General features: G+C 44.0%; 1 protein-coding gene across 1 annotated transcript in view; it reads left to right on the forward strand.

Moving 5' to 3' along the window:
• The window catches only part of LHCGR (luteinizing hormone/choriogonadotropin receptor), a 789,694-nt gene that overhangs the window by 587,432 nt on the left and 175,716 nt on the right, over positions 1-26,546 (forward strand). Inside the window, exon 7 of the mRNA XM_085609368.1 lies at positions 942-1,010. Coding sequence (XP_085465494.1) covers positions 942-1,010 — 69 coding nt within the window. The remainder of the gene's footprint in view (positions 1-941; positions 1,011-26,546) is intronic.

The raw sequence follows: 26,546 nt of genomic DNA on the forward strand, positions 1-26,546 counted from the left end.
TTTACAATATTTTGTATACATATAAAAAATGTTTTTTTCCCGATATTTTTGTACTTACCATTATAAAGATAGGATGTCGATATTTTTTACAACAATATTTATGTCTCGATATTTGTGTAAGTCGATATTGTGATGGTCAATATTCTGTCAGTGATCCCTGATTCACTCGCCAATCCTCGCATTTGTGCCTAGAGTGTCCTGCATCCTAATGCAAGACTGCTTGCACCATATTTTGAAATAGGACCCATTTGGGCCCAGGTGAACTTTACAATTTTGTGAACCTCTAGTATATTGTGCTGCTTTAAACATTGCAGGCAAGAACAGGAAAACGGTGTTAGCACCGTGAATTTTCTTTCCTCTGCAATGCAACTAAAACCCTGATTTGACAAACAATAACGTCACTAATCGAGCACACCCATTGATCTTATGAATGCAGCATTTAGTTGTTCCTGGCTGACCGCGCAATGTGAAGTGCATGCTCACTGGAAATACGTAAGTGCAGTTCAGCACCTAGCAGTGGAAACATTTATAGATATGGGTATAAATATGGATCAGCACAGTAAAAGAAAATCTTGTTTTCCATAAATCTCCAAATGGACCCCACTGCATTTTTAGGTGAAGTGTACATTGAGTCATAGATGTGCAAGCCTGGGCATGTGGTGCACCTTTTACATCAGTAATATCTGCTGCAGTAAACAGTGTTGTGGTAATCTACGCTGAGTTGTGTTAACACAAGTTAGCATTTCTCTTTCTTTAAGATTTGTTTTCACACCACGAGGAATTGGTTGATCCACTGAAGAGTGCGTTTATCATCTGGAATTCATCAGTTTTAATACAGTAAAAACACACAAGCATTAAACATCTTAGCACATTTTAGACATGTTTTGCTTGATGAAACAATATTATAAATTATTTTACAGCTGTATATTTGTCGTTTCTAGGAAACTGTTCAGAAACGGATTTGTAGATATAAAAAGTCATGCATTCAATGGGACAAAGTTGGATCAGTTGTAAGTATTTTCTCTCTTAAGACTCAATTGTGTTTCAAATTACCAAACAATAAATAATAATGTGGTGTGGGATAAAGATCTTAAAGGACGGTTTTGGAGGATATATTGCTGGCACAAAGAATGTGCTGTTTCCCAATATCGATTGTACCAATTCTACATTTCAATGCATTCCTGACACTTCGAAGTCAGAACTGTACACGAGGATTATGCATCATCTTTTTCAATGTTTAAGGCCAAAGCACTAGTGCTAAAACATTAGAACTGCATTTCCCATGATTCCCGGAATTAGAAGCACAAATAGAAAACAATGGGCAATCACAAGCCATCACAGTCAACAAAGTTTCTAAAAGGAATTTTCACCCTTCTGTTTTTGCTGCTAAGCAACTGAGATATTTGATCTTCCCTGGGTTAGGCATAGATGATTCTTCTTGCCACCTCACCTCCCTTGCCAATATTTTTAGGTCAAGCTTTAGCGGCAGCGTGCATGTGCCGCTCGCTTTGCGAGACTGCGGTAGTAGAGTATGGGAGACAAACTGCCCCCCACTCTCCGCCCATATTTTTAATTGGCTTCTATCTTTGTCCTTTGTAAATGCTGGCATGTGATTCCATAATAGGCTTGTTAGTCCCGCCTTAGTAAGGCCATGATGTTATTAGTATCCTCCCATGGCTACTGGACCCCTTACTTCGTTGTTAGACGGTGTGTGTACCTATTTTTTCTTTATCCTGCTGCTTTCCAGGTCCACGCTGGGGTTGTGGGGTGCGCTTGTTTTGTTATACAACTGCTATGGGCAGCAGTGCTTGAGTCCAGCACCACCGCAGCCTGGACTCCCCGCTGCTGCAGCCCCAGAGGAGGCGCAGCATGGACCCTTGCTCTCCTTTCTCACCAACATCTCGCTGGATGGGCGGACCCCGCAGGAGGATGAGGGTGCCCCTCTCACCGCAGCCCCATCACAGCCACCTCCCAAGCTACCGAAAAGCGCCCCGCTGGAGCTCAAGAAAAACAAGGCCTTCACCAGCTGCCTGCCAGCCATGCGGGCTGTGGTTGGGACGCTGCTGGCCGCGGCAGGCACCAGGGGCTGCATAAACTCCATCACCCTGGGTATGCAGCTGGCCGCAACAGTACCCTCTGCAGGCAGCAGTCACCACAGAGTCAGTCTGACAGTGGCTCACCCCAACCGACTCAATGCAGGCAGCTGAAGATGACTGCCCGCTAAGCCCTAGTAAGTACTATTATAGTTTTTTTAAACAGCACATTTTTATTAGAAACATAGTGAGAGATAACCCATTTCAGGCACTGGCTCATCGGGGCATAATTCTGGCTCAGCCGCAGACCAGTACAATGGTGTTCTCTGGGCTCCAGCAGCCACGTGGTCCATGGGGTCCACTCTGGTAGCTGGGATCACATTTTTGGGAATAATTTCCCACTGTGTGAGCAGCGCTTGTTGCCACTGCAGCTCCTCACACTCTTCATGAACTGCAGCCATCTGCTCATAAAGCAGCGGGGGCAGCTGAACGCCCTGCAGACTGCCTGTTAAAGTCTGTGCCACAGAGCTCATGTCCTGAACAGTCACCTGGCTGAGGTCTTGGTAATGATTGATGGGAAAACAACAGTTGATGGACAGAATGCAGAACAATGTCATACATTCACCCCAGTACAGAGATCTGGGCCGAAATCCATCGTTTTTTTGCTCACCATGCCGTTCCAGTTTGAACCCAGCCATATGCAAATCAGTCTTCACCCTGTGCCTCATGGGAACAGTCCAGCCCGAACTGCCAAGCCAGGTCCTCCATGGACTGGAAACAAGCATCCTAGGACCTCTTTCGGGGTTTCACCCCTCTTCAGCCAGGATAGTTTGATTCCAGTGGCATGGAGAGCACGGGACCCACGTCTGGGCATACCCTTCCCACTCGGGGTGACAAATGCAAAAACAACAGTTGATGGACAGAATGCAGAACAATATCATACATTCACCCCAAAACAGAGATCTGGGCCTAAATCCATCGTTTTTTTGCTCACCATGTCGTTCCAGTTTGAACCCAGCCATATGCAAATCAGTCTTGACCCTGTGCCTCATGGGAACAGTCCTGCCCGAACTGCCAAGCCAGGTCCTCCCTGGACTGGAAACAAGCATCGTAGGACCGGTTTTGGGGTTTCACCACTCTTCAGCCAAGATAGCTTGATTCCAGTGCATGGAGAGCACGGGACCCACGTCTGGGCATACCCTTCCCACTCGGGGTGACAAATGCAAAAACAACAGTTGATGGACAGAATGCAGAACAATGTCATACATTCACCCCAATACTGAGATCTGGGCCTAAATCCATTTGTTTTGCTCACCATGCCGTTCCAGTTTAACCGAGCCATATGCAAATCAGTCTTGACCCTGTGCCTCATGGAAACAGTCCAACCCGAACTGCCAAGCCAAGTCCTCCCTGGACTGGAAACAAGCATCCTAGGACCGGTTTCAGGGTTTCACCCCTCTTCAGTCAAGATAGCTTGATTCCAGGGACATGGAGAGTACTGGACCCACGTCTGGGCATACCCTTCCCATTCGGGGTGACAAATGCAAAAACAACAGTTGATGGACAGAATGCAGAACAATGTCATACATTCACCCCAGTACAGAGATCTGGGCCTAAATCCATCGTTTTTTTGCTCACCATGCCGTTCCAGTTTGAACCCAGCCATATGCAAATCAGTCTTGACCCTGTGCCTCATGGGAACAGTCCAGCCCGAACTGCCAAGCGAGGTCCTCCCTGGACTGGAAACAAGCATCCTAGGACCGGGTTCGGGGTTTCACCCTCTTCAGCCAGGATAGCTTGATTACAGTGGCATAGAGAGTACGGGACCCACGTCTGGGCATACCCTTCCCACTCGGGGTGACAAATGCAAAAACAACAGTTGATGGACAGAATGCAGAACAATGTCATACATTCACCCCAGTACAGAGATCTGGGCCTAAATCCATCGTTTTTTTGCTCACCATGCCGTTCCAGTTTGAACCGAGCCATATGCAAATCAGTCTTGACCCTGTGCCTCATGGGAACAGTCCTGCCCGAACTGCCAAGCCAGGTCTTCCCTGGACTGGAAACAAGCATCCTACGACCAGTTTCGGGGTTTCACCCCTCTTCAGCCAAGATAGCTTGATTCCAATGGCATGGAGAGCACGGGACCCACGTCTGGACATACCCTTCCCACTCGGGGTGACAAATGCAAAAACAATAGTTGATATACAGAATGCAGAACAATGTTATACATTCACCCCAGTACAGAGAGCTGGGCCTAAACCCATCGTTTTTTTGCTCACCATGCCGTTCCAGTTTGAACCCAGCCATATGCAAATCAGTCTTGACCCTGTGCCTCATGGGAACAGTCCAACCCGAACTGCCAAGCCAGGTCCTCCCTGGACTGGAAACAAGCATCCTAGGACCGGTTTCGGGGTTTCACCCCTCTTCAGCCAGGATAGCTTGATTCCAGTGTTATGGAGCGCACGAGACCTACGTCTGGGCATACCCTTCCCACTCGGGGTGACAAATACAAAAACAATAGTTGATGGACAGAATGCAGAACAATGTCATACATTCTCCCCAGTACAGAGATCTGGGCCTAAACCCATAGTTTTTTTGCTCATCATGCCGTTCCAGTTTGAACCCAGCCATATGCAAATCAGTCTTGACCCTGTGCCTCATGGTCACAGTCCAGCCCGAACTGTCAAGCCAGGTCCTCCCTGGACTGGAAACAAGCATCCTAGGACCGGTTTCGGGGTTTCACCCCTCTTCAGCCAGGATAGCTTGATTCCAGTGACATGAAGAGCACGGGACCCATGTCTGGGCATACCCTTCCCACTCGGGGTGACAAATGCAAAAACAACAGTTGATGGACAGAATGCAGAACAATGTCATACATTCACCCCAGTACAGAGATCGGTAATGATTGACAGCACGTGTTTTTTTTGGTGGCTGCACCAAATGGGCACATAAAGGCCACATCTGTGCACCCGACAGGAGAGTTGTATCCCACACAAATTAGCGGAAACTGGGAACACATATCGGATGTAGTGAGTGTAGATCTGCGTTTACTAGTTTGGAGAGTACACGTTAAAATGAGATGTGTGAGTAAGACCAGTTTTTAACCTAATTGCATCCCCAATCACATGGGGTATGTCCCCCGGGCACTGGTTAAATGGTCCTTTAATGAGGTCCTTCAAAACACCCACAGTATTTGAAACAGACTTATACCGGAAAGAAACTGACAGAAATAACACCCTGTTATACGGACGTTTTCACCCACAGTCACTCAAACATCATTTGCCATACACACAATTATTAAGGACAAAAAGAATCGTCTCAAATCAAGACAAAGAAGGAGAACAAGTAAACAACATGCTACACAGATTCAAAACAAGGGGATATCAGAATCACGTGTTAGCACAGGCTAAAAACCGATGCCAAAACAAATCCAGGGAAGAACTATTCATTCCCAACAGAAATCAATCCAAGAACGGACAACAGTAGTATCTAAGTTCTCAACGATGAGTGGCCCATACAAAAAGATAATAAAAAAACACTGGCCGATATTAAAATTGGAACAGGACTTCAACCACATCTTTGATCAAGAACCTATTTTTGCATGCACCAGAGGTAAGAACGTAGGCGAAATCATCAAAAGCACCACTTACCAAAACCAACCAGTCATCTATAAAGGTACCAGACCCTGTTGGAACTGCAACAATTGCAATAACATTATTAAGGAATCACACATCCTATGAAAGGTTATAAAATCAAATTAAAAGTAAATGCCACATGTGACACCTCAAACGTGGTGTACATGCTAAAATGTACCTGCGGAAAACCCTACGTTGGACAGACAGAAAGGAAAATCAAAACACGATTGAATGAGCATAAGAGTAACATCAGAACCAAGCAAATGAAATCTAGAGTATCGGGACACTTTAATGACATTGGTCATAACATCAGCCAACTTAAGTTGTGCATACTGGAAATCGTTGAAAAATGTGAAGGAAGAAACAATCATAGCCACTTAATACAACGTGAGAACTATGAACGGATGGAGTTCCAATATTATTTATAAATGCACTCCGGCGATACATAAATTGATTTATTTGTGTTTCTGTTCCAGTTGAATTGCCTTAACGAGTATTTGTTTGGCAGGATACTGGGAATATTCATGAATGAAATGTAGTTGTACTATTTACCATGGGTTATCAGCTGTTTACGTTTACGCAACACCAGCATAGTATTTAAATATGTCTGCCAAACACAATGTATATGATACACATCACACATTTGTCCTTCTTCAATCTCCATTATACCGCGCACACGCGTAACCCGCCATCCAATCGCTCGCACCGACATTTCAGTTTAAAGTTTACACATCTACACAAATTACTTTACAAGCAACATTTGCCTAGGATAGCGCATGAAAGGAACAACTACTCTGGCACCATCGGTAAGCAGCCACATGCATAATGCGAGCGCATAAACCACAGGTTGTTAGAACTCCCGTTATCTGTGTAAATACGGCAAACCGCGCCACGGCGTAGAACCTCACCCAGTTTACATTACATGCAACAAGCGTCATGTTATGCCCTGCATAGTATTTTAATATCTTGCAGTTTCCCAGTTCTCCTGCTGTTCAGCCACAGCGAGTGTTTGGAGTAGAATGTTGAGAATGCTGTGATGCATAGAACGTTGGAAGTCTGACTGGGTGACAGATGACAGTTACAGATGGGCTGAGCAGCAGGCAGGCTGCTCCTGGTGGGGTTAGATACTACCAAGGGAGTTTGATACTACAAAGGTGTTTGCTGTGACATAGTACCAAGGACTGACCACTGGGCTAACCTACATTACCTTATCCTGTTACCTGTTTTACCTGGTTGATGTACCTGTGAACCTACTTGCTGTACAACTGGAATAAAGGTACTAAAAGATCTTACATGGCTAACAGCGTCTACTTCATGTGAGAGTACAACATTATTTTTGGCGACGAGCGAGAGTTGGAAACGTACTCACTGCCTGGGAGATGGTACAGTAACAAGAAGAAGAAAGAAGAAGAAATTTCTTACAGCGCAACTAAAGAAGTAACTCAAGATGTCACTAGCAACAGAAGAAAGTGGCACAGCACTCTTCGCAACCCCACCAGTGTCCTGTACATCGGACAGCCCAAGCAACAGAGTGCTGTACAATGTGGTTGTGCGTACACCCACAAGTTCTGCGCCTAAAGGGAAAGTTAATGGCTTGGAAGTATATGTCTACAAGTACTTTGGCGCAGCAAAGATCAAGACAAACGTGGACTGCTGTTTAACGCCATATTTTGATGATGCCTGGTGTTGGCGTTACTTTGGAGGTGCATGAGGGTTACAGCACACGTCAAGTCTGACATCTGGAGGTGGTTTTCATGTGCTTGAAAAAACGATTTTACCTCATGATTTTACGTGGTTTGGGTACAAGGATCTACAATGTTTTTGATGGATCTGTTGGTTGTTTCTTCTCACAACGATGTGGTTTTAAAGAAATATGAGCATTGTGGGCCATCCTCAGCGTGGAGAATTCACACGAAGGAAAGTGTGTGATGTGCAGTGACACTGGCAAGTTGTGGATGAGTACGAGCCTCTCTTTGGAGTGGCAGGTGAGACTTATTTTTGTGTTTGTCTTGGGTTTTTAGTCCATTCTGAGACCTTAGAGTCGCGGTGTTTCTCAACCGCCTATTTGTTTTTCAAATTCAAACGTGGCACGAGCTCTGTATGGCTCGTGAAATCTTACCTCCATGAAGACGCTCGTGGCTTCGTGTGGTCCTCTATGACGTCCTCCGGAGTCTGCACTGCTTGTTATGCGACGCTTGGCGCTCAGAGCGTGCCGTGAGCCACTCGACACGGCGTGATGAAGCGTGGCGCCATTTTGAGGTTGGCGATCGTCCATAAGTTTTGTTGTTCAGCAGATTCGGCCAACCACGTAACTGTAACATTTTGCCCTGTGTCCTCTATAATCTTTTTCTGAAGCACGAAGATGATCGAGAAGGTCTTCTCAACTGGTGTGTGAGCGGGCTGCTGATGGTCCAGGTGTTTGATTGCTACACCAGCGGTGAGTGGAAGTTTATGGTTCCTTCAGTTTTAAGAGTATCCGGTGGCAAAAAAAAAAAAAAAGTTCTTGGATCTACTTTTTGGCGCTGGACTTCTGGAATGTTAAATTCAGAGAATGTTCCTGTTTCTGAACATCGGGGCTGAACATTATGCAATGACTATTTGGAGCGTTGGTGATTTTTCTACTCTAACGGTGGAAATGTTTTCGGGTGAGAAATCGCACACCGGTGCATACAGTTTTAAGATGTTTTGCATGAAAAATGTTTGCATATTTTATGTAAAGTGTTTTTGGAGTGTGATTTTCCACAGTATTTGTTTCCCTTCATATGGGTAGGACATATAATGTCGGGGTGGTAATCACAGGTTCATCTCTAGTTTCAGGGGTGTGGTTCAGTTAACGCTCATCGTATAGTTACAGTACCCTTAGGCAAGGGATGCCCTATTAGTGTTGTTGGGCAGAGGCTACACGTATGCCTGATTTTGTTTGTTAGTGTAAAGTTGAGGTGTCTACTCCTACTCCTCAGTGGTTCTAATTCCACAGGTTGCCCTCTTAGTGTCTTTATGGGGCTGTGTTTACACGTTCCCTATTTTAGGGATGGGTATGGGTTTGGTTCTAGTTCCTTCCCATTTAGAGTTATTGGAACCCCTGCTCTGGGGTGGGTATGTGGTCATGTTACACATTAAGCGGTACACGCGGCCTGTTTATTGAGGCGAGTTGGTGAGTGAGATTTCTTCTCACAGGTCCCATTTTATAGGGATGGTCATGGTCTGGGTACGAGCCCCTTTCCATAGTGCGTAACACGCAGCCTTTACTAAGGTGAGTTATGGGTGTTGTTCCCATTAAAGGTTTAGAGATTAGTTTCTTATGGTAACCCGGACGCGGGTCATGTTTTCTTGGTTTCCACCAGTTAACATAACATTTTACCCTCTCTGGGTTGGTTTAGACTTATGGGTACGGTTCCCCTACACAGGGTGTATCTTTTAGTTAGGTGGTCCCATATTCATTGTTATAGTCTGAGACCCTTTCATTAGGGTGGTTTTTAGGGTCATAATCCCGAGTTTTTGTACCTCACAAGAGGAGTGAAGGTTTGCTTGTGTCATCTTCACAACATAGGTGAGCTTCCTTATGCTAGGAACTGTGTTTTTCATTTGTTCCCTTTCTTTAGGGATTGTACTATAGAGTTGGTATGTGTCGGATGGGTCCCATGTTTTTCTAGGTCAATCCTACTCAGGTTGTGCATGCATGGGAGTTAGACTCGAATACAGTGGAAAGGTGGTTACCTTTTGTCTAACGCGATGACACTTTCTCATTTTTGTTTTTGGGAGAGGATGGGTCGTTGTACTCAATTTTCAGAATTGTTGTATTTTATCCGTTCTCTACTTTGAATGGTTCATTATCTCTCGTGATGTTCTTATTTGCACATCCCTGGTTTTGTTTCATTCTTTTCTTGGGTAATTTTGCTATCTTTGAGACTTGGCAATATGTGCTTTTTGCGGGTTTGTTCCCCTTTTGCTATACGCTACCTATTGTCTCAATCTATTGTATTTATTTAATTACAAGTGTATTTTCTTTTGTGTATGGCTTGCTCATATTGCATTGTGGCATTTCCATAGTACAAATGTCACTTTTGTTTTTCATTTTAAAAGAAGGGGGATATGTTATGCCCTGCATAGTATTTTAATATCTTGCAGTTTCCCAGTTCTCCTGCTGTTCAGCCACAGCGAGTGTTTGGAGTAGAATGTTGAGAATGCTGTGATGCATAGAACGTTGGAAGTCTGACTGGGTGACAGATGACAGTTACAGATGGGCTGAGCAGCAGGCAGGCTGCTCCTGGTGGGGTTAGATACTACCAAGGGAGTTTGATACTACAAAGGTGTTTGCTGTGACATAGTACCAAGGACTGACCACTGGGCTAACCTACATTACCTTATCCTGTTACCTGTTTTACCTGGTTGATGTACCTGTGAACCTACTTGCTGTACAACTGGAATAAAGGTACTAAAAGATCTTACATGGCTAACAGCGTCTACTTCATGTGAGAGTACAACACGTCACCCGTACGGTTAAACAGCAATCTGACAGACATTCACTACATGCACCCGAACCCATAACTCTTTAAAGAACCACACAACAGGCGATGGTGAATGACGAACCCCAACCGCTGACTATAAAAACATCCATTAACATCCCCATGGTACACCGGTAAACTTGAAGTCAAACTTCTTTCCTGAGAATACATTCAAACAATTGAGAACCGACTTAGTGGAACACATAATGCACTAAATGTGTTATTTTAATTTGATTACGCACCAAGGTGGTTAACTTTGCACCTATATTAATTTTGCACTTGTATGTATTCAAACTCAGTGGTTTTCTTCGTTTTTCATTAATTATAACCATATTTAAGTTTACAGATCGTCCCCAGACGAAGGCCAATAGGCCGAAATGCATTGGGACTAATGATGGCAATACACCAGTAGTGATGTATTCTGGGAACTGCAGTCCAACATGTGGAATATGAAAAATGTTGTGTTGTGATGAAACAATACAAACAACAATTGAAACCTAGAATTGCGTTTTATTGAATGACAGACAAATTGTTGAAACCTCATTGAAGGACCATTTAACCAGTGCCCGGGGGACATACCCCATGTGATTGGGGATGCAATTAGGTTGAATTCAAAATGCCCAAGGTTCAGAGGGCGATTAACTTCCCATCGACAACAGAGAGCTGTGCACACACTGTTAATCATAGTAAGACCGGTTTTTAGTCACTGCACGTGCGCTAAACCAGGGTTACTAGTTGTGAATCGGACCGGAAGTTAAGACCACGTTGACCCTCAGTTCCTATGTGTGTTCAAGACTGGAGTTCAGAGGGTGTGGTCGATCCGCGCATGCGCAGTGTGACTCGTCAAACTCCCAGCACAGCTGGCCGTCTGACCCCAGGGCGTCGCTGCAGACAGTTAAGAGCAAGATCCCTGTGCAGGACAAGTGCATGCGTTATCACTGTGTTTGTGTGTATGGGATTTCACGTACACTAGTGAGTGCTGAATCAGACCCATTTTTAGGTCCAGCTTTAGCGACAGCGCAAACCCAATTTCTTCTTCCATGGGAGCCCATGTTCACACAAGTGGACATATGGTGACCTTGACTAGCCCGACATAGTGTCATAATAGCGACCTCAGGGCCAGCAGATAACCTCTTTATCACCAGCTAGCCAACGGCCATTTCCACCCATTGCCATTTAGCGCTTACACGTTTATATATGTACACGTGGACATATATTTTGAGTGGACGCTCTGGCGTGTATATACAGTGTGAGTTGGTTTCATGCACCACCCATATGATGACTGGCATTGCACAGCCCTGCCATACTTGTCCCTCTGCTGCATATAACACAATTACATACCACACTACATGCATCCAATCCACACCACAGAATTCCACATCCTGCCACACAATTCAACAGCATACATCCTACTTAAATGCAACAACATACCACTCCACCACATAAAATGCCATTCCACATATTTACACTGACACACAATCCCACTCAACATAATTCCAATACACTCAATGCCCCATACTTACCATCTACATATTTTAATTACACACCATGCCACATAATTCCACTACACAAATCCACCACACAGAATTCCACAACCAACAATTCCAAACCAAATAATTCCACTCCACATCACATACGTACACTCCAATCCAAAACAGAAGAGTAAAACACATTCTCATTTACAGCGCCAACACCTTTAACTCCCACAACTGTGAGACCAATTTGTATTGAAAATGCTCGTTCTGACTTGAGGGGTTGCTTACAAAGGTGTCTCTTGCTTTTATTACTTCGGCTTGTGGCTAACTGAACTTCCGGTTCAATTTAGATTTTTGCTGTACACAGGTAAGGTGTTTTCCTTTGCAGGTTTCAGTCCCCTTGTTCTCAAGGTGGTGAGTTTCAGGGGATCGGGGAGCGAGGGGTCGTTTGGTGGGTTATGCCTTAGGTAATTTGCATATTGTGTCACTGTTATTGGCTGTCAAGGGACGGAAACCGTGTCCTAGGTGAGGACATCCAGGCTGTGAGCGATTACCTGCACAGAAGCAAAGGAGCCCTGCACAAGTTGGTGTGCTGAGAAGTTGCAGGCTTGGTGCATAAGCAGGACAGCGGAGACATTTTCCTACCTTCCGCATGTCATGATGTGACAACTTCTGGTCAGTGAGTTGCCAATATTTCCCAACATTCTTCGAGTGCACTTTTGTGACATCAACCACCAGCAATAAACACTAAACACCAAACAGCAGTATAATTATTTCTTTCCCAGCACTTGCAAGTGCCATCTCCTGGCAACGTTAAGAGGGAAGTGCTTTTAATCTCTGCTGCAACAAGGTTGTGACTGCATAAGTACGAATATCACTTTGACCATGATAATAATTCAGTTAGGAGAATATCAAAATGGCCATTAAGTAGAGATGAAGGAGGGGTCCCCCATACCTCTGAGACCAAGCTTGTCTAATGCCATCAACTTTTCCGTCAACAGGGTAAACAAGACTTTGGTCCCTAGGAAGAAAACTGCTTATTTTGGCTGACCAACACCCAGAATCCCTCCAATAGAGAGTAGAAGAATGAATGGATCTTGAGGCCCCAAGCAACAGGGGAAAATGATTTCTTGGCACGTTTGACTTTGGGAGGCGTTTCTTAATAGTCCCTGCACCTTGCAGACTGTCTGGAGTATCTCTGACATCTGTGTTCTCATCCCAACATGGATCTACCTCTATTATATTGGTAACAAAATACACAAACATCTCAACAAGGAGGTTTGATTCTTTGGAGGGGAAAGGGGACAAGACTCCCAAAAGAATGACTACTTTTCTGGCCAAATTCATTAAGGATCCAAAGAGAGGGATAGATATAACCTGGAAGGCATGTGAGGGTAAACTCTTGGACATCATCTGCACCTTGCCAATAATTCTCAATATGGCTGAGACCAAGGAGTCAGATAGAGTGGTTCACCTGGAACAGGCCATATTCTCATAGGGAAATGCAAATTGCATGCTGTCTCCCAAGAGGCACTGTACTCTGTTGACTAAGATGAGCACAAAGTTAGCATAACGGGCCCGTCAGTATCAGGGCCCATGGTGCAGTGATGGCCATGCGGTGACCCCTTTATGAAGATACTGGGTAAATCTGTGTCTACCTTTGTTTCCCCAGACAATGCACAAACAGCCATTAAATGTTTTTTGGACTTAAAGCTTTTTCCGTGGCTGGTCATAACAAAGGCCTTTTATCCAGCCAAAGTTCTCAGCGAAGCCAGGCCACTAGAAGAAACATACTATGGCAAGACCATAAGCGGTTTGGAGGATTTTTCCATTCTAGAGGTGAAGAAAAAGGAAGCAAGATCACTTATGCTTTCAGAGGCACTGTCACTGCCCCAGGAGGATAATTTGGTAAGTATTATTAGTTTTCCTTAGCAAGTATTGGGGCATACTGGCATGACTATTCCACAAGTGGTGCAAAACTATGGAAGATTTGTGGATTCTTCAGACGGTGATGGGGTTTCATATACACTGTAGTGGTGCCCCACACTTCTTTTCACATCAGGAATGCATGCTTTTAGACACAGAGGTGGCCAAGATGAAAGTTTAAGAGGCTAGTTATAGGACATCTCCCCATTTCTGGAGAACTTATTTTTGATGGAAAAAAACTAAAAGGGTCTCTGTGCATTATTCGACCTTGTAGACTTCAACTAATGTTTGAAACACCAACATTTCAAGATAAAGGACATCCTCCTTCTAAGAGAAGCTCTGTGGCGATTTGACTGGAGGTTTCAGCCAGATCTGAAGGACACATACTTGTCTGTCCCCATTTTCTCTCTGTGACCTCCATTTTCTTCAGTTTGCGTAGTGGAACCAAGTGTTTGAGTTCACAGCATTACCCTTTGGCCTTTTCTCATCTCCATGGTGCCTCACCAAGCTCCTCAAACCTATGGAGGCGTTTTTGAGTTTTATGGAGTGAGACTTCTGATGTGCTAGGATGACATTTTGTTCATAATCCAATGCCCAACTAGGCTGACAGGGCATGTGAACAATGTGACAATAACCCTTCTGCAGAATTTGGAGCTTTTATCAATAGGGAAATGTTGAAGTTGTCTTGATCTCAAGTCATGATTATCTTGGGATTCTTCCTATACTCGCCATTCTCTGGCTGACTGTAACAAAGGTGGCAAACATCAAGGAGGAACTGAAAGGAGGAGTCCTCAGGGACAGGTTCTTGTTCAGAGAGGTGGCCAGAATCGTTTGGCTGCTGTCATCACCAATCATGGCTATATTTCCGAGGTCGCTACCCCACAGCACTCTGCGGAGACTCAAAGCTTATCATCATTAGAGGGGCATCATCAGTTTGGAGCTGGTATCATCTCAGACTGCTCCAGGACAAGTATTCTGTGGTGGCTGGAGCAGTTCAAGACAAGCTATCATTTTATGTTCCAGGGAGCTTGAAATAGGGATATTTCCACAGAGAGAAAGTGGTCACATCAAGTACCTTGAGATTCTGGTATTCTATTTTGTGGTCAAGGGCATAATGCAGGATAAAATTAACTTGCATCCTGCGGCAAATGGAAAATATGTTGTTGATTCATTGCATAAGCTACTACAGGCCACTTAGCCCATGATATTGGCAGAACTGGAAAATGATTTTTGGCAATTATTCCTGAAGTAACACACTCCTGGTGACAGTAAAGTACCCCCCATAGACAAAGAACAGACTGCAGATTGGACCTCTAGATTTCTGCAGAACACTAGTGACCGGCAACTATATTGATGGATCTTTTCAGACACTGATATAGTGATGCCATCTCTGCAAGATGGATCTCTTTGATTCTTGACTGAACTACTAGCTGCCTGGCATAGGGGTGACTGTGGTGAATGTGCTTATAAAAGATTGGTCTAGGACATGCATTACACATTTCCCCTCTTTGCCATAGTTTGCAGGTTTATGGCCCAAACCAGAAGACAAGTAGCTGACTAGATTTTAGGAGGTTTCAAGCGTGGTTTACAGTTCTAGTGGAATTTTCTAAATTATTCCAATCCCTCTTCTCCAGGATCAGGCAAATTGTTAGGGGTAGTCACACTAATTGGTTATAGATTGATCGCTATACTTAATGACTTAGACAACTACAGGGAAAGTTGGATGATTACAGAAAAAGCTGGATGATCACAGTCATTTGAGAGGAAGGTTTTGATTTGCATGGAGACAGTAGTCATGTTGGTGTTTGGCGCCCTGTTTCAGCTTATAGGACATTCAATCTTTTAGACCTGTCAACCTATGGTGGTCATCGCCAAAACATTTTTCCTGCTTGCCTCCAATTTTGCTGATCTTGTTTTCTTGGTTTTATGACTCTGGGCACTTAACAACTGCTAATCAGTGCTAAAGCGCATGTGCTCTCTCCCTAAACATGGTTTGATTGACTTGTCCACAATTGGCATATTTAGTTATAAGTGCCTAGTAAAGTGCACTACATGTGGCCAGGGACTGTACCTTAAATGCTACTAGTGGGCCTGCAGCACTGGTTGTGCCTCCTACTTAAGTATCCCTTCAAAACATGTCTCAGGCCTGCCACTGCAGCAGAGTCTGTGTGTACAGTTTACACTGCCATGTCGACTTGGCATTTCAAACCCCTTGCCAAGCCTTGAACTCCCCTTTTGTTATATTTAAGTCAACTCTAAGGTATGCCATATGTAGCCCATAGGGTAGAGTGCTGTGCATTTAAAAGATAGGACATGTACTTTTTGGTTTTACATGTCCTTGTAGTGAAAAATTCCCATATTTGTTTTTCACTAATGTGAGGCCTACCCTTCCTTAGGTTAACATTGGAGATTCTTTGTTACGTATAATGTGTGTAATTCCCAATTGGAAGGAGGTAGATAATATATCATGCTTAGTACCTATGGAATTGAAATGATAAAACCTGTTTAATGGCAAAGTCAAATTTATCATTACAATTTTAAAAATGCCACTTTTAGAAAGATGGCTTATTTCTGCTCAAAGTCTTGTGTGCCTGCAGCCTGTCTCCAATACACGCCTAGGGTGGGTGACCGCTGGGCTTTTTGCATTCCCTCTAGACAGCCACACAGAGAGTTTAGGTGTGACTGATAGGCCTTATTCATCCTGATGGGATATCCTGGGCAGGATGGGACTGAGGAGCTGGTTGTTGCTTTAGACTTACACCTGAATAGACTGTCCTGTCCCCACCCAAAGGACTGCTTATCCCCCTGTAGTGAGTCTGGAGCCAGGGCAGGAAAGGAAGACCACTGTGCACGTAAAAGCCCCTCTCTGAAGTCTACCCCACTTTAAAGGTACCACTGGGTATAAGAACTGGACTTCTGACCCTACCAACTCCGTACACTTTGGGACCTGTGGATACTCTGACAGGAAAAAGGACTGCTCAAGGACTACTACTCTGCCGGACTGCTACTCTGGAAGAAGTGCCTTCTTGCTGTGCTGACCTGCTACACTACTTGCCTAGATGAGAAGGACTGGACCCACATCACTTGAACCCAGAACCAGGGTGGTTCCGATGGCGTGCTGGCTTGCCTCCTGATTTAAGTCTCAGGGACATAAAAGGCTTCCAACTCGCCTGCTACAGCACCTGGACTCTGTGAGTCTTGCCCTGTCAAGTGGTGCCAATCCAGTCCTGAGCCCTTAGAAATGGGGATAAATTGCTGCTACAGCAAGGCTGGTCCCTATATTTGACCCACGCCCCATCGCGGTCGGACTGTACTTTTGGATTTGACCCGGTCTAGTGTGTCCAGATAGCCCTGGTTGGTGCTTTATGCTTTTAAGCACTACATTTCCATTTATTCTTTAAAAATTCATTACTTTGGTTCTACTTCTTTGGTTTTTGTTGTTCTGCTCTTGTTTTGTTCAATAAATTGAGTGGTATTTTTCTAACCAGGTGTGGTATCTTTTTGAATGACATTTTTACTGCTTTACTGTTTGAAGTGTTGCACAAATACTTTACACATTGCCTCCAAGGTTAAACCTGACTGCTCTGTACCAAGCTACCAGAAGGTATGTGTTTGTGACTTACACTGACTAGGTTTTTGGTTCCTGCTTGGACAGGGTGCATACCTCTACCAACCAGGAAGCCAGTTTCTAACACTATCCTTTTAGGTTGGCAGTTTCAGAGGGACAAGTGCCTTTTAATTAAATGCTAAAAGGTGAAGAATGTGGGGTGTGTGTGGTGATATGGGGTGTGCAGTAGGTCCAGATCCTCAGTATTCCCATGTATGGGATGGTAATTCGGTATTGAATCTCTTTATCTTGGCAAGACAGTGAGGTAAGAATTTTCAGCCAAGATAGCTATGCTCCTCAGTTTGATGCCATTTTGAATGGTGTCAAATGCAATGTTCACCATTGACAGGAAGACTATGTCTAGTTCCTGGCCTTTCCAATTTCCGTGTCATTCAATGTACTCAAGGGCTCTAAAGTTATGGTGCCTAAACAATGACCCACCAGGGTGCACCAGTGTCTTGTCTCTTCCACCCCATCACAAGATGGCTTCAGCGGGTTATGCAGTAGACAGGAATTGATATTTTGGTATGTGGCTCCTGTCTGGCTTGAAAAGCAAGTTCTCATTAGGAGGTTGTTAGAAGGACATTATGGTTGTGGCCGACTGGTCAGCCGATTCAACATTTAAAATGTTTTACATTACGCCAAAAAAGGAATGGCTTCTGACATGAGTAGTAAGCTCTAAACATGCATAATCCTCTTCTCTGGTCCTGCCACAGACTGTAAAATGTTCTAGATAATGAGAAGGACATTTTCAGTTCTCTACTGGGACACGAAGATGAGGAGTATCCCACCAGATGTTTTGACATATTTGACAACCCACTCATGGGTAAGGCTTCTTTTTCCTTGGCTAGGCGGTCTTCATGTTTGAAGTTAGTAGTGTTTTTCATTTTCTGGGGATATCACAGTCTTAATGCATCACTTTCAGGGACATGTTTTATTTAGTTTGTAACCCCTGTTTTAATTTCTTCCTTTCCTTTGCCATAGCATCGGGCAGAAGCATGAATAAGGATTGAAATGAACAGTGGAAGTGGAGCCTGGCTTCACTAAAGAAAAGAGGGATAGAAACTCTACTCTAGTACTTTGTCAGCTTTGAATGATTGACCACTGTCTTCTATTGGTTGTTCTAATTTTGTGAACCAAGAAGCATACATGTACTTCAGGTGTTTTCAATGGAAGAGCTATGGGTGAGCTACTGAGCCTAATAAATGAAGCTGATGATGCAGCATCCTCAACTACATGTCCTTAATGGAACAGAAAAAAAATGTTCTCACCAGCCAGGATGTTTTACATTCTTTCTAAACTAGGTATAACGATCACTGCCAGCTGGGTACTTCTTAAATCTGGAACAATAGTTAATTTAGAAATTACAATTTTGGTGTACATATAGTTAGGCACATGGCAGCGGACAGTGCAGAACAACTGTTAGTATTTGGTTGCTAAGTCTTTTCCCCAAAGAATACTAGGCTTTCTGGCATTTTAAATGATCATGTGTATGCCTATGTAACAGTTTATTTCCACAAATGATAGCTTGGCTATATGTGTGTCCTTTTTTGTCCCATGTTGGAGATTCTGAAAACAGCTAGGATTTGTGACTAATCCTGGAGGAGCCATTTGACAATCCATGGCAACGATATTTTCTCTTTTAAAGGGAAGACATGGTCTACAAAAAGGTGTGTGGTAATTGTTCAAAAAGCCTTGTCCACAAAAGCTTTTCTGTGCTAATATCACCCTCTTTAAAGCTAACGGACACGGGCAAAGAGATTTTTTTTTTCACAAGTAGTGGATATTATTTCCCTTGTTTGCAGTTTCTCCCTGCTTTCAGTTCGTGGAGGTTTTTGGATGAATCAAGACAACTGCTATCACTTTCTGAAAAGTAGACAAAGGGTACTTTGTGAAGACTGGTAATGTTTATTTGTATAGTGCACTAATCACCCCACAGACTATCCAGGTGCTTGAGCAGGTGTATAGGTCCCCAAGGTTCTCATACGCAGAGCCAGGTCTTCAGATTCTTATGGAACTCAAGAAGTTAAGATATGGGGTCTGATGTGTTGAGGGGGGTTTGTCTTGGGTACAATGTAAGAGAAGGAGTGACTTCTAGTTTCGCTTTTGCGGATGCGTGGAATGTGTGAGAGTAAGGCAGAGCCTAGGTGTCTGGTGGGTTGGTGAAAGCGTATGCGGTTGTTCAGGTATTCTGGTCCTATGTTGTGTTGCGGCCGTGTTTTGGGTGGTCTTTACTCTCTGTAGGAGTTGTTTGGAAGTTCTGGCATAGAGAGTGTTGCCATAGTCTGGTCTGCTGGTGATGAGTGCTTGCATGACGGTCCATTTGGTGTTCGGAGAATACCATTTCGAAATCTTTCGCACCATGCGTAGGATGTGGAAGCAGGAGGTGCACACTGCATGGCTTGGCAACTGTTGTCATGTATAGGTTGAAAAAAGTGGGCTTATGGGGTGATCCCTGTGGGAATTTGCATATCAGTTTCTTGGTCTCTGATGTAACAGGTGGCAGCCTGACCCCTGGGATTCTTCCCATGAGGAAGAAAGAGATCCATGTGAGAGTAGATCTTTGTATGCTAATCTCGTGGGGTCTTCTGATTTAAAGTGTTGTGTGAGACAGTGCCGTAGGCTGCAGAGAGGTCAAGAGGATGAGGGCTGCTGTTTCTCCTTGGTCCATGATGATTTAAATGTTGTTGGTGACTGCAATGAGTGGTGTTTTGGTGCTCTGGTTCTCTCTGAATCCTCATTGGTTGTTGTCTAGAAGATGGTGAAGTTCGAGCTGGGTTATAAGTTGCTTGTTGATTGCCTTCTCAATCACTTTGGCTGGATAGCGGAGCAGAGTGATGGGTTGGAAGTTGCTTATTTGATTCGGGTCAGCTGTGGGCTTCTTGACGACGGCATTGATTTTTATAATTTTCTATTCATCTGGGAAAGAGCAGACATGATGGAGGTGTTGAAGATGTGGATTAGGGTGGTGCTGATTGGTGATGTTCCCAGATTGTAGATGTGGTGGTGGTTTAGGCCCCTAAATGGATGGTTCGCATGACTGCCACAGTTCCATTTATGGTGAGGGTTGTGCATTCAGTCAGGTGTCCATTTTGATTGGGTGGGTAGGTTAGTGATTAATTATCTGGGGTTGTGTTGGTGTGCGAAGTTAGTTTGGATATTAGCGAATTTGCTGTGGAAGAAGTTGGATAGGTTGTCACAGAGTTTTTGGGAGGCAGCAATGTTGTTGACAGTGGTTGAGGGTGAAGTTGAATCCTTGACAATCGAGAAGATCTCATTGCAGCTGTTTGAGATTTCTTCAAAGCGGTCCATTAGTGCTTTATTTCTTTATATCTCTTATTTGCTGCTGATAGCATCTGAGGGCAGCATTGTAACTAGTTCTGTTGGTAGTGTTGTGGATGGCTTTCCATTTCCTTTCTAGCTGTTTACAGTGTTATTTGAATGTAGTGGAGAGAAGAGACAGTTTCAACAAGTTTTACACCTGTAAGGTTTGGCAATGAAAGCTGATCTACAAAAGTACTGCACCACTACATTCATCAGACTCTTCCAGTGACACAGATGTAGAGCTTTTGTTGTTTGTTCAAAAAATGAGCCAACAACCAAACAGTGACTTATCATGATCTTTCAATATATTCCAGTAAAGCATCACTTCACAATAAAAAGTTAAATGAATATACATTAAATATCAGGGAAGGCTGTATATTTTTAAAATGTACTTCAGAATCAGAATTTAAGTTTAGGAGTCATTCAAACCTTTCAGAAAAGCCATAACACTATCAGATTGTGTTGAGTTTGTTGCAAACACTGTTTTTTGTTAACATTAAAAATAAGAAGATCAATCTTTTGTGAAAAATAATTGATAATAGCAAATTTTCTACCATCCTGAATTTTCACAGGGGGCGTAACTAAGGTAGCAGCATAGACGGACGAGAATCTCCATCCCTCTATTCCGCGAATCTGATTGATGAGCTCTTCACTGGTACGGAAACCTTTGATTCTCCATGAGTGTGGAGGGGGCTGGGCAATGTTTGATGTGCCTGGATCCCCACTGCCAGACCTGATATCTCAAGCTGCCCCGAGAACAAGGCAGAGCCCCAAGATGGTAGCCAAGTCCTGAAAAAGAAAACACCAGCCGGTGCCCTGTTCTTGAGGAAATGATCTGGCAGGAAGGTGCAACTGGCCTCTGTGGGTCTTGTACGCATTCAGGGAGCACACAAATGCCCATCGTAGAGGGCCCATCCAGAAGCACTGTTGGTGCCAGTCCTGACAAGAGCCGGCTGACTGCAGAGGCTTTATTCGGTTGGCAGAGGCCCATGGGTGAGCTGGCGTGAGGTGGATTTGGAGGTGGCAGCAGAGGCAGTCATTGGAACCTGTGAGTGCTGCAGCTAAGGAGTGGCAGCATGAATAAGAGGAAGCACCAGAACCAGATTCTAGCCTTGAGTGCTGACAGGCTTGCAGACCCTCGACCAGCAGGGTAGTGGCCAGGGTGCAGGGGTAAGTAGACCCACTGGATAGCCAAGGCGAGTGTAGGAACTGTACTCGGGGAACAAAACCAGAACTAGACCTCTGCTTATCCTATGGTACGGCCATTGCTGCCCACTGAAGGCTGAGCTCTTTCCTGGGTATCAACCATTGGGTAGAATAGCCAGTGAGGTGGCCTGGGGGAACACCACTTCAAGGGAACACCGCTTCATCCCTGGCAAATGTTAGTGCAGGGCCAGAGTGCAGATACTAGACATATTACTGAGCCAAGAGGTTGTCTTGGCTGCTTCTAGATTTTTTGTCCCTAGCTGATAAAGGCCAGGCGTGACCTAACTTGCTCCCCCCTTAACTATCAGCAGCCTGAACAATGACTTGGAGTGACAAGATGACTCCAGATAAAGGTCAAATGTAGAGCATTCTTTGGACATTTGGTTGAAGCTATCCCAAGTGAAAGAGGTCATCTGCCAGAAGGACAAACCAGTGACCCCCAGAGGAAGAACTAGTAAACGGTCAGACACAGAATCTAATTAGGCACCGATAGCGCACCAATATTTTGTAGGGTTATTTGCATGCCTCAAGGAGAACCTGGGACGTCTCCAGATGGACATTAACAAAGAGCTCATGAGACACCAAAAAAGGGTGTCAGTGACTACGGGAGTTCTTCTCCTTGCTGACAGAGAACAAAGATGAGCTAGCTGAAGAGTAGGAATTCATTACACAGGAAATTCTACAGCTACAAGAACAACTTATACCGCTTCAGAGGCAATTAGAGGACTTGGACAACAGATTCTGCTGCAACAACATCAGACTCCAAAGGTTCAGACCAGAAAAAACGGATTATGACCTGCACTCAATTTTGAAGGATCTACTGGGGCCTGACTCCACCCCCCAGCCTGCAGTTATCAAATTGCATTGAATGCACTAGACTGGACTCCAGTGTGGTCCAAACAAGTACTTCCCCCATCTTCCCTGAAGTCCTCATAAGAGTCCACCGATATGTCCTAAAAGAAAAGAACGTCGCATTGGTGCAACAGAAATGGGACATAAGCGGGGAGCGAGTACATTTCCCAATTTACCGAACCCTATCAAAGCCTTACAAGACCATACAAAAGAAAAGATCTTAAATCCCTAATTGACCATTTACAAAAGGTAAATATCAAGGACTGCTGGGGCCATATCTTTCACCTCATCTTCCAGCGACAAGGCAAGATTTGTCCTGGACAGAGGCTGCTATAGCCAGAATTTCAAGTCGAGGAGCATAAACTGCTGGAAATACAACCAGTAATACCAGCAAAGAAGTCTCATGCAAGACGTTGCAGCAGAGTTGGCCACACTCTGATGGATCGAAGGCCATCACCTGAAGACACTAAAAGAGAAAGAAGTGACTTGATTAGCACCTTCAAGACAGTGAGCAAATGACCAATTGGAATTGGGCGTCCAGTACTCAAAGGGAACCCGGCTCCGAGCACGACTATCAGCAGCAATGACATGATGGTGTTGTGGTGCAGGGGAAGATGTTGGATGAAGGTGTTTGAGGAGGGGTCAGATCTTTTGTTAATCCCTGTAGGATATGTCTACTGGAAATCATTATGTAAATTGGTTGTACTCTTCTTTGCAGGTTTCTGTGTCCTGGTGTTATGCGGCTTATGTTTAGTCCTCATTTTATTCCTCATTCTATTTTACCATCATTTTATTAGTGGTTTGTACACGCCCTGGAGTCTGCACATTTAGTTCCGGGGTCGCACAAACTCAGAACATATAGCATTGTTTTTTTTTCTGTGCTCGCAAGGAGGTAAGTTTTCTGCTTTAGTCAAATTTGAGGGCTGTTCTGCACCTCTGGCACAGTGTGATAAGCTTGACATTTTATTATAAAAGCAGAGTCTGTGCTGAAGTTGGTGAGAGTTCACTTCCTCCCTGAATCATCACAGTACCATGCTGTAACATGCAGTCCTGCTGTCCCCGAACTTCATCCTGAGAAGGAAGATAGTTGTACACTCAGACGGAGGTGCATTTGTGTATGCGCTAACCCTGGTTTTCTGGTATTCAGTACCAAGGTATGGGGTTAGGTCATTCCAACAGGCCTGGCAGATGGATACTCCCCATATGCTCTCTTTAGCATAGAGGCTAGTAATAGATAGGAGTAACTTTCACAACATTATGAACAATTACAATGATTAAATTCACTATTCTAATAATGCTTTTTACAATAACGTGTCTTATCTTACTTACAATCGCAGTCCATGTTTTATATACAAAGATTAGAGCTTTTCAATAAACTGTTAAATGCAATATTGTATCTTTTCTTTGTGAACACTTTGGGCATGCAATGCATGCATACAAAAATGAAAGGGTTAGAACTGTTACCACGATTTCCTTGGGGAATCAATTTCTAGGTTATTGACACCATCTATACCTCTGGAGGTTTAGGAGTTTAGATGCTATACTGTGAGCTAGCCAAATAGACCAACAATTACTGAATATATATTAAGAAGTTTTGTTGTTCTATATACACAGACCTACTAGATTTGTCGAAACTGTAAAATACTGGATATTGAATTTCTATTTGGGATCACTGTATTACTCATTTTACTCTGACTTGATTAAGTGTACCATACCACATTCATTTACTTAACCAGATATTGACCTATACCTTCAAGGTGATCTAACTCAACATGTGGGGGTTAAACCTGTCTAATAAGAGGTACAAATTATTGCACTAAATACAGCAACATGAACAAAACATAACATTCCTCCAGGAGACCCAATTGCTGCACCGGGACCTCTTTAGAATTAGGAATAGGAAGTGCCCCATACCGCACTGAGCAGCGGAACCCACTACGATGGCAAAGGGGGGGATGTTTAGGTAAAAATAGTGGGCAGGGGAGAAGGTGACAATAGTGAGAAATCTTAAGGGGGAGCATCATAAAGGTGCAAGTGCTGTTCTTCCACCATATAACCATCTACATAAATAGCTATGCCCCAAACACTGGACAGCGTCACTATTGGTACACTTATGGAGGGGCAGGAAAAAGGTGATTCCGGAGGAGACTGCGGCTTAGTATGGAAACCCTACTTTGGTAGGAGCAGTAAGCTCCTGTCAAAATCAACGTTGGAGAATTCCTGGCACATACCGCACCCAAATATTAGGGACTTCTCTCTCTCCCTTGTCCACTGAATCTACAAGAGGATCAATTTATGTTCCAGACCTTAAAGCACAGAATAATATCTGCAGCTATTTCAGCAATCCGATCCTGGCCATGGTGAAATTACCTGCAACATGTTTGCTTGTGTGACTGGGAGCCCACAGGTGAATCTCTGCTGAAGTGTTCAGAGACTGTGTAATGAAGCAGGACTGACTCAGAGGATCACAGTCTTCTTTACAGGCATTATGAAGGACAACACCTCACTATTTCCAAAGAGAAGAAAAGGGAAAAACACACAAAGGGGAAAGAAGAAAGAGAAAGATGGAAAAACCAGTCACAAAGGGAGAAAGCAGGGACCTGCAAGAGTGCGATAAAGGTGTATCCTGTGTGCCAACACTTAATCGCACTGTCCATTGGCTTCTGAGCAGAGCACTGGTACCAGCATTCATTCTTTTACAAGTTAGGCACTGGCTGAGAGGACACATTTGAAACTGGGCTGTACTTTCTATGAAGGGGCAATAATGCGCAGACCCTGTTGACATCGCAGTTAAAAGTGCAGAGAAGTCAGAGATTCATAACAAGATAAGAATGGGAATGTTACCCAAATAACATACCCAAAAAAAGAATTTGGAAAATTCTTCATAACTTTGTTCTCTCAACATATACAAGATGACACAAAGATTAATATTATTTGCAGTGCTGCATAGTGTTTTCACAAACATGACCCTGCTCCAATAGAAACAGTCCAGCTTGAGCTGTTAAGCCAGGTCTTCTCCGAATCAAAGCACAAGCAACTCAAGACCGATTTTGCCCTGATGTAAAGCCCCTAGTGGTCAAGGCTATGCCTAGACGTGGGAGCACGACCAAGACTGATTTGCATTTGGCTGGGTCTAATCTGAAGAGGCATGGTCGGCAAAAAACAATGGTTTAGAATGATACCTAAAGCGATTTATAGTGGGTAGACTAATAATGCAAGCATCCCCCTATCACTTTTTGTATGTTTGATTTAATTATGCAAGTGGCCAAAGGTATGTCCAGATGTGGATCCCTTGCTCACTGTGCCACTCAAACCAAACTGCACTAAACTGAAGAGCCCCACTCCGGGCGAAACCGGTCTTGGATTGCTTGTGCTCTGGTTCGGAGAGGGCCTGGCTTGGCAGTTTGACTGACCTGTTCCCATTGGAGCAGAACAGACTAATTTGCAAATATCTGGGCTAAACCTGAGGGGGCATGGTGGGCAAAAGGTAGGTTTTAATGCTACCTGAGTGATTGCCAGTGGGTAAACTTATTGCAAGCATCCTTCCATCATCTGTTGTGTACTAGGTTGACATAGCAGTTTAAAACTGTACTATAAGCTGCAATCATAGGCCTGATAAAGGTTTTAAGGTCCTACTTTAGTGAGTGATACAATGGGTACTGCAGGCCCACTAGATGCATTTTTTTTTTACATGGGCTTAAAAGTAAATGAAAAATGCCAATCAAAGTGTAGGGCAATTTGACCATGTTTTAGGGAGAGAGCACCCTGAGCCTCTCAGCTGAAAGAAGGGAGAACTACTAATGCTCATGTCAGTTCTAATCACTAATGTGGAAAAACCTGGAAAGATTATCAGCGTTGGAGTGGTCAATCCCAGGACTGTGTTCCACTGTAGGGACATAGACCGGCTCACAAGTGTGGAATTCTCACCCCCATGTGCATTAACCTTCTGAAGGGTGTGTGGTCTGTTTGAACCCGGA

The sequence above is a fragment of the Triturus cristatus genome, chromosome 6, assembly GCF_964204655.1.
Source record: "Triturus cristatus chromosome 6, aTriCri1.1, whole genome shotgun sequence".
Taxonomy (NCBI): domain Eukaryota; kingdom Metazoa; phylum Chordata; class Amphibia; order Caudata; family Salamandridae; genus Triturus; species Triturus cristatus.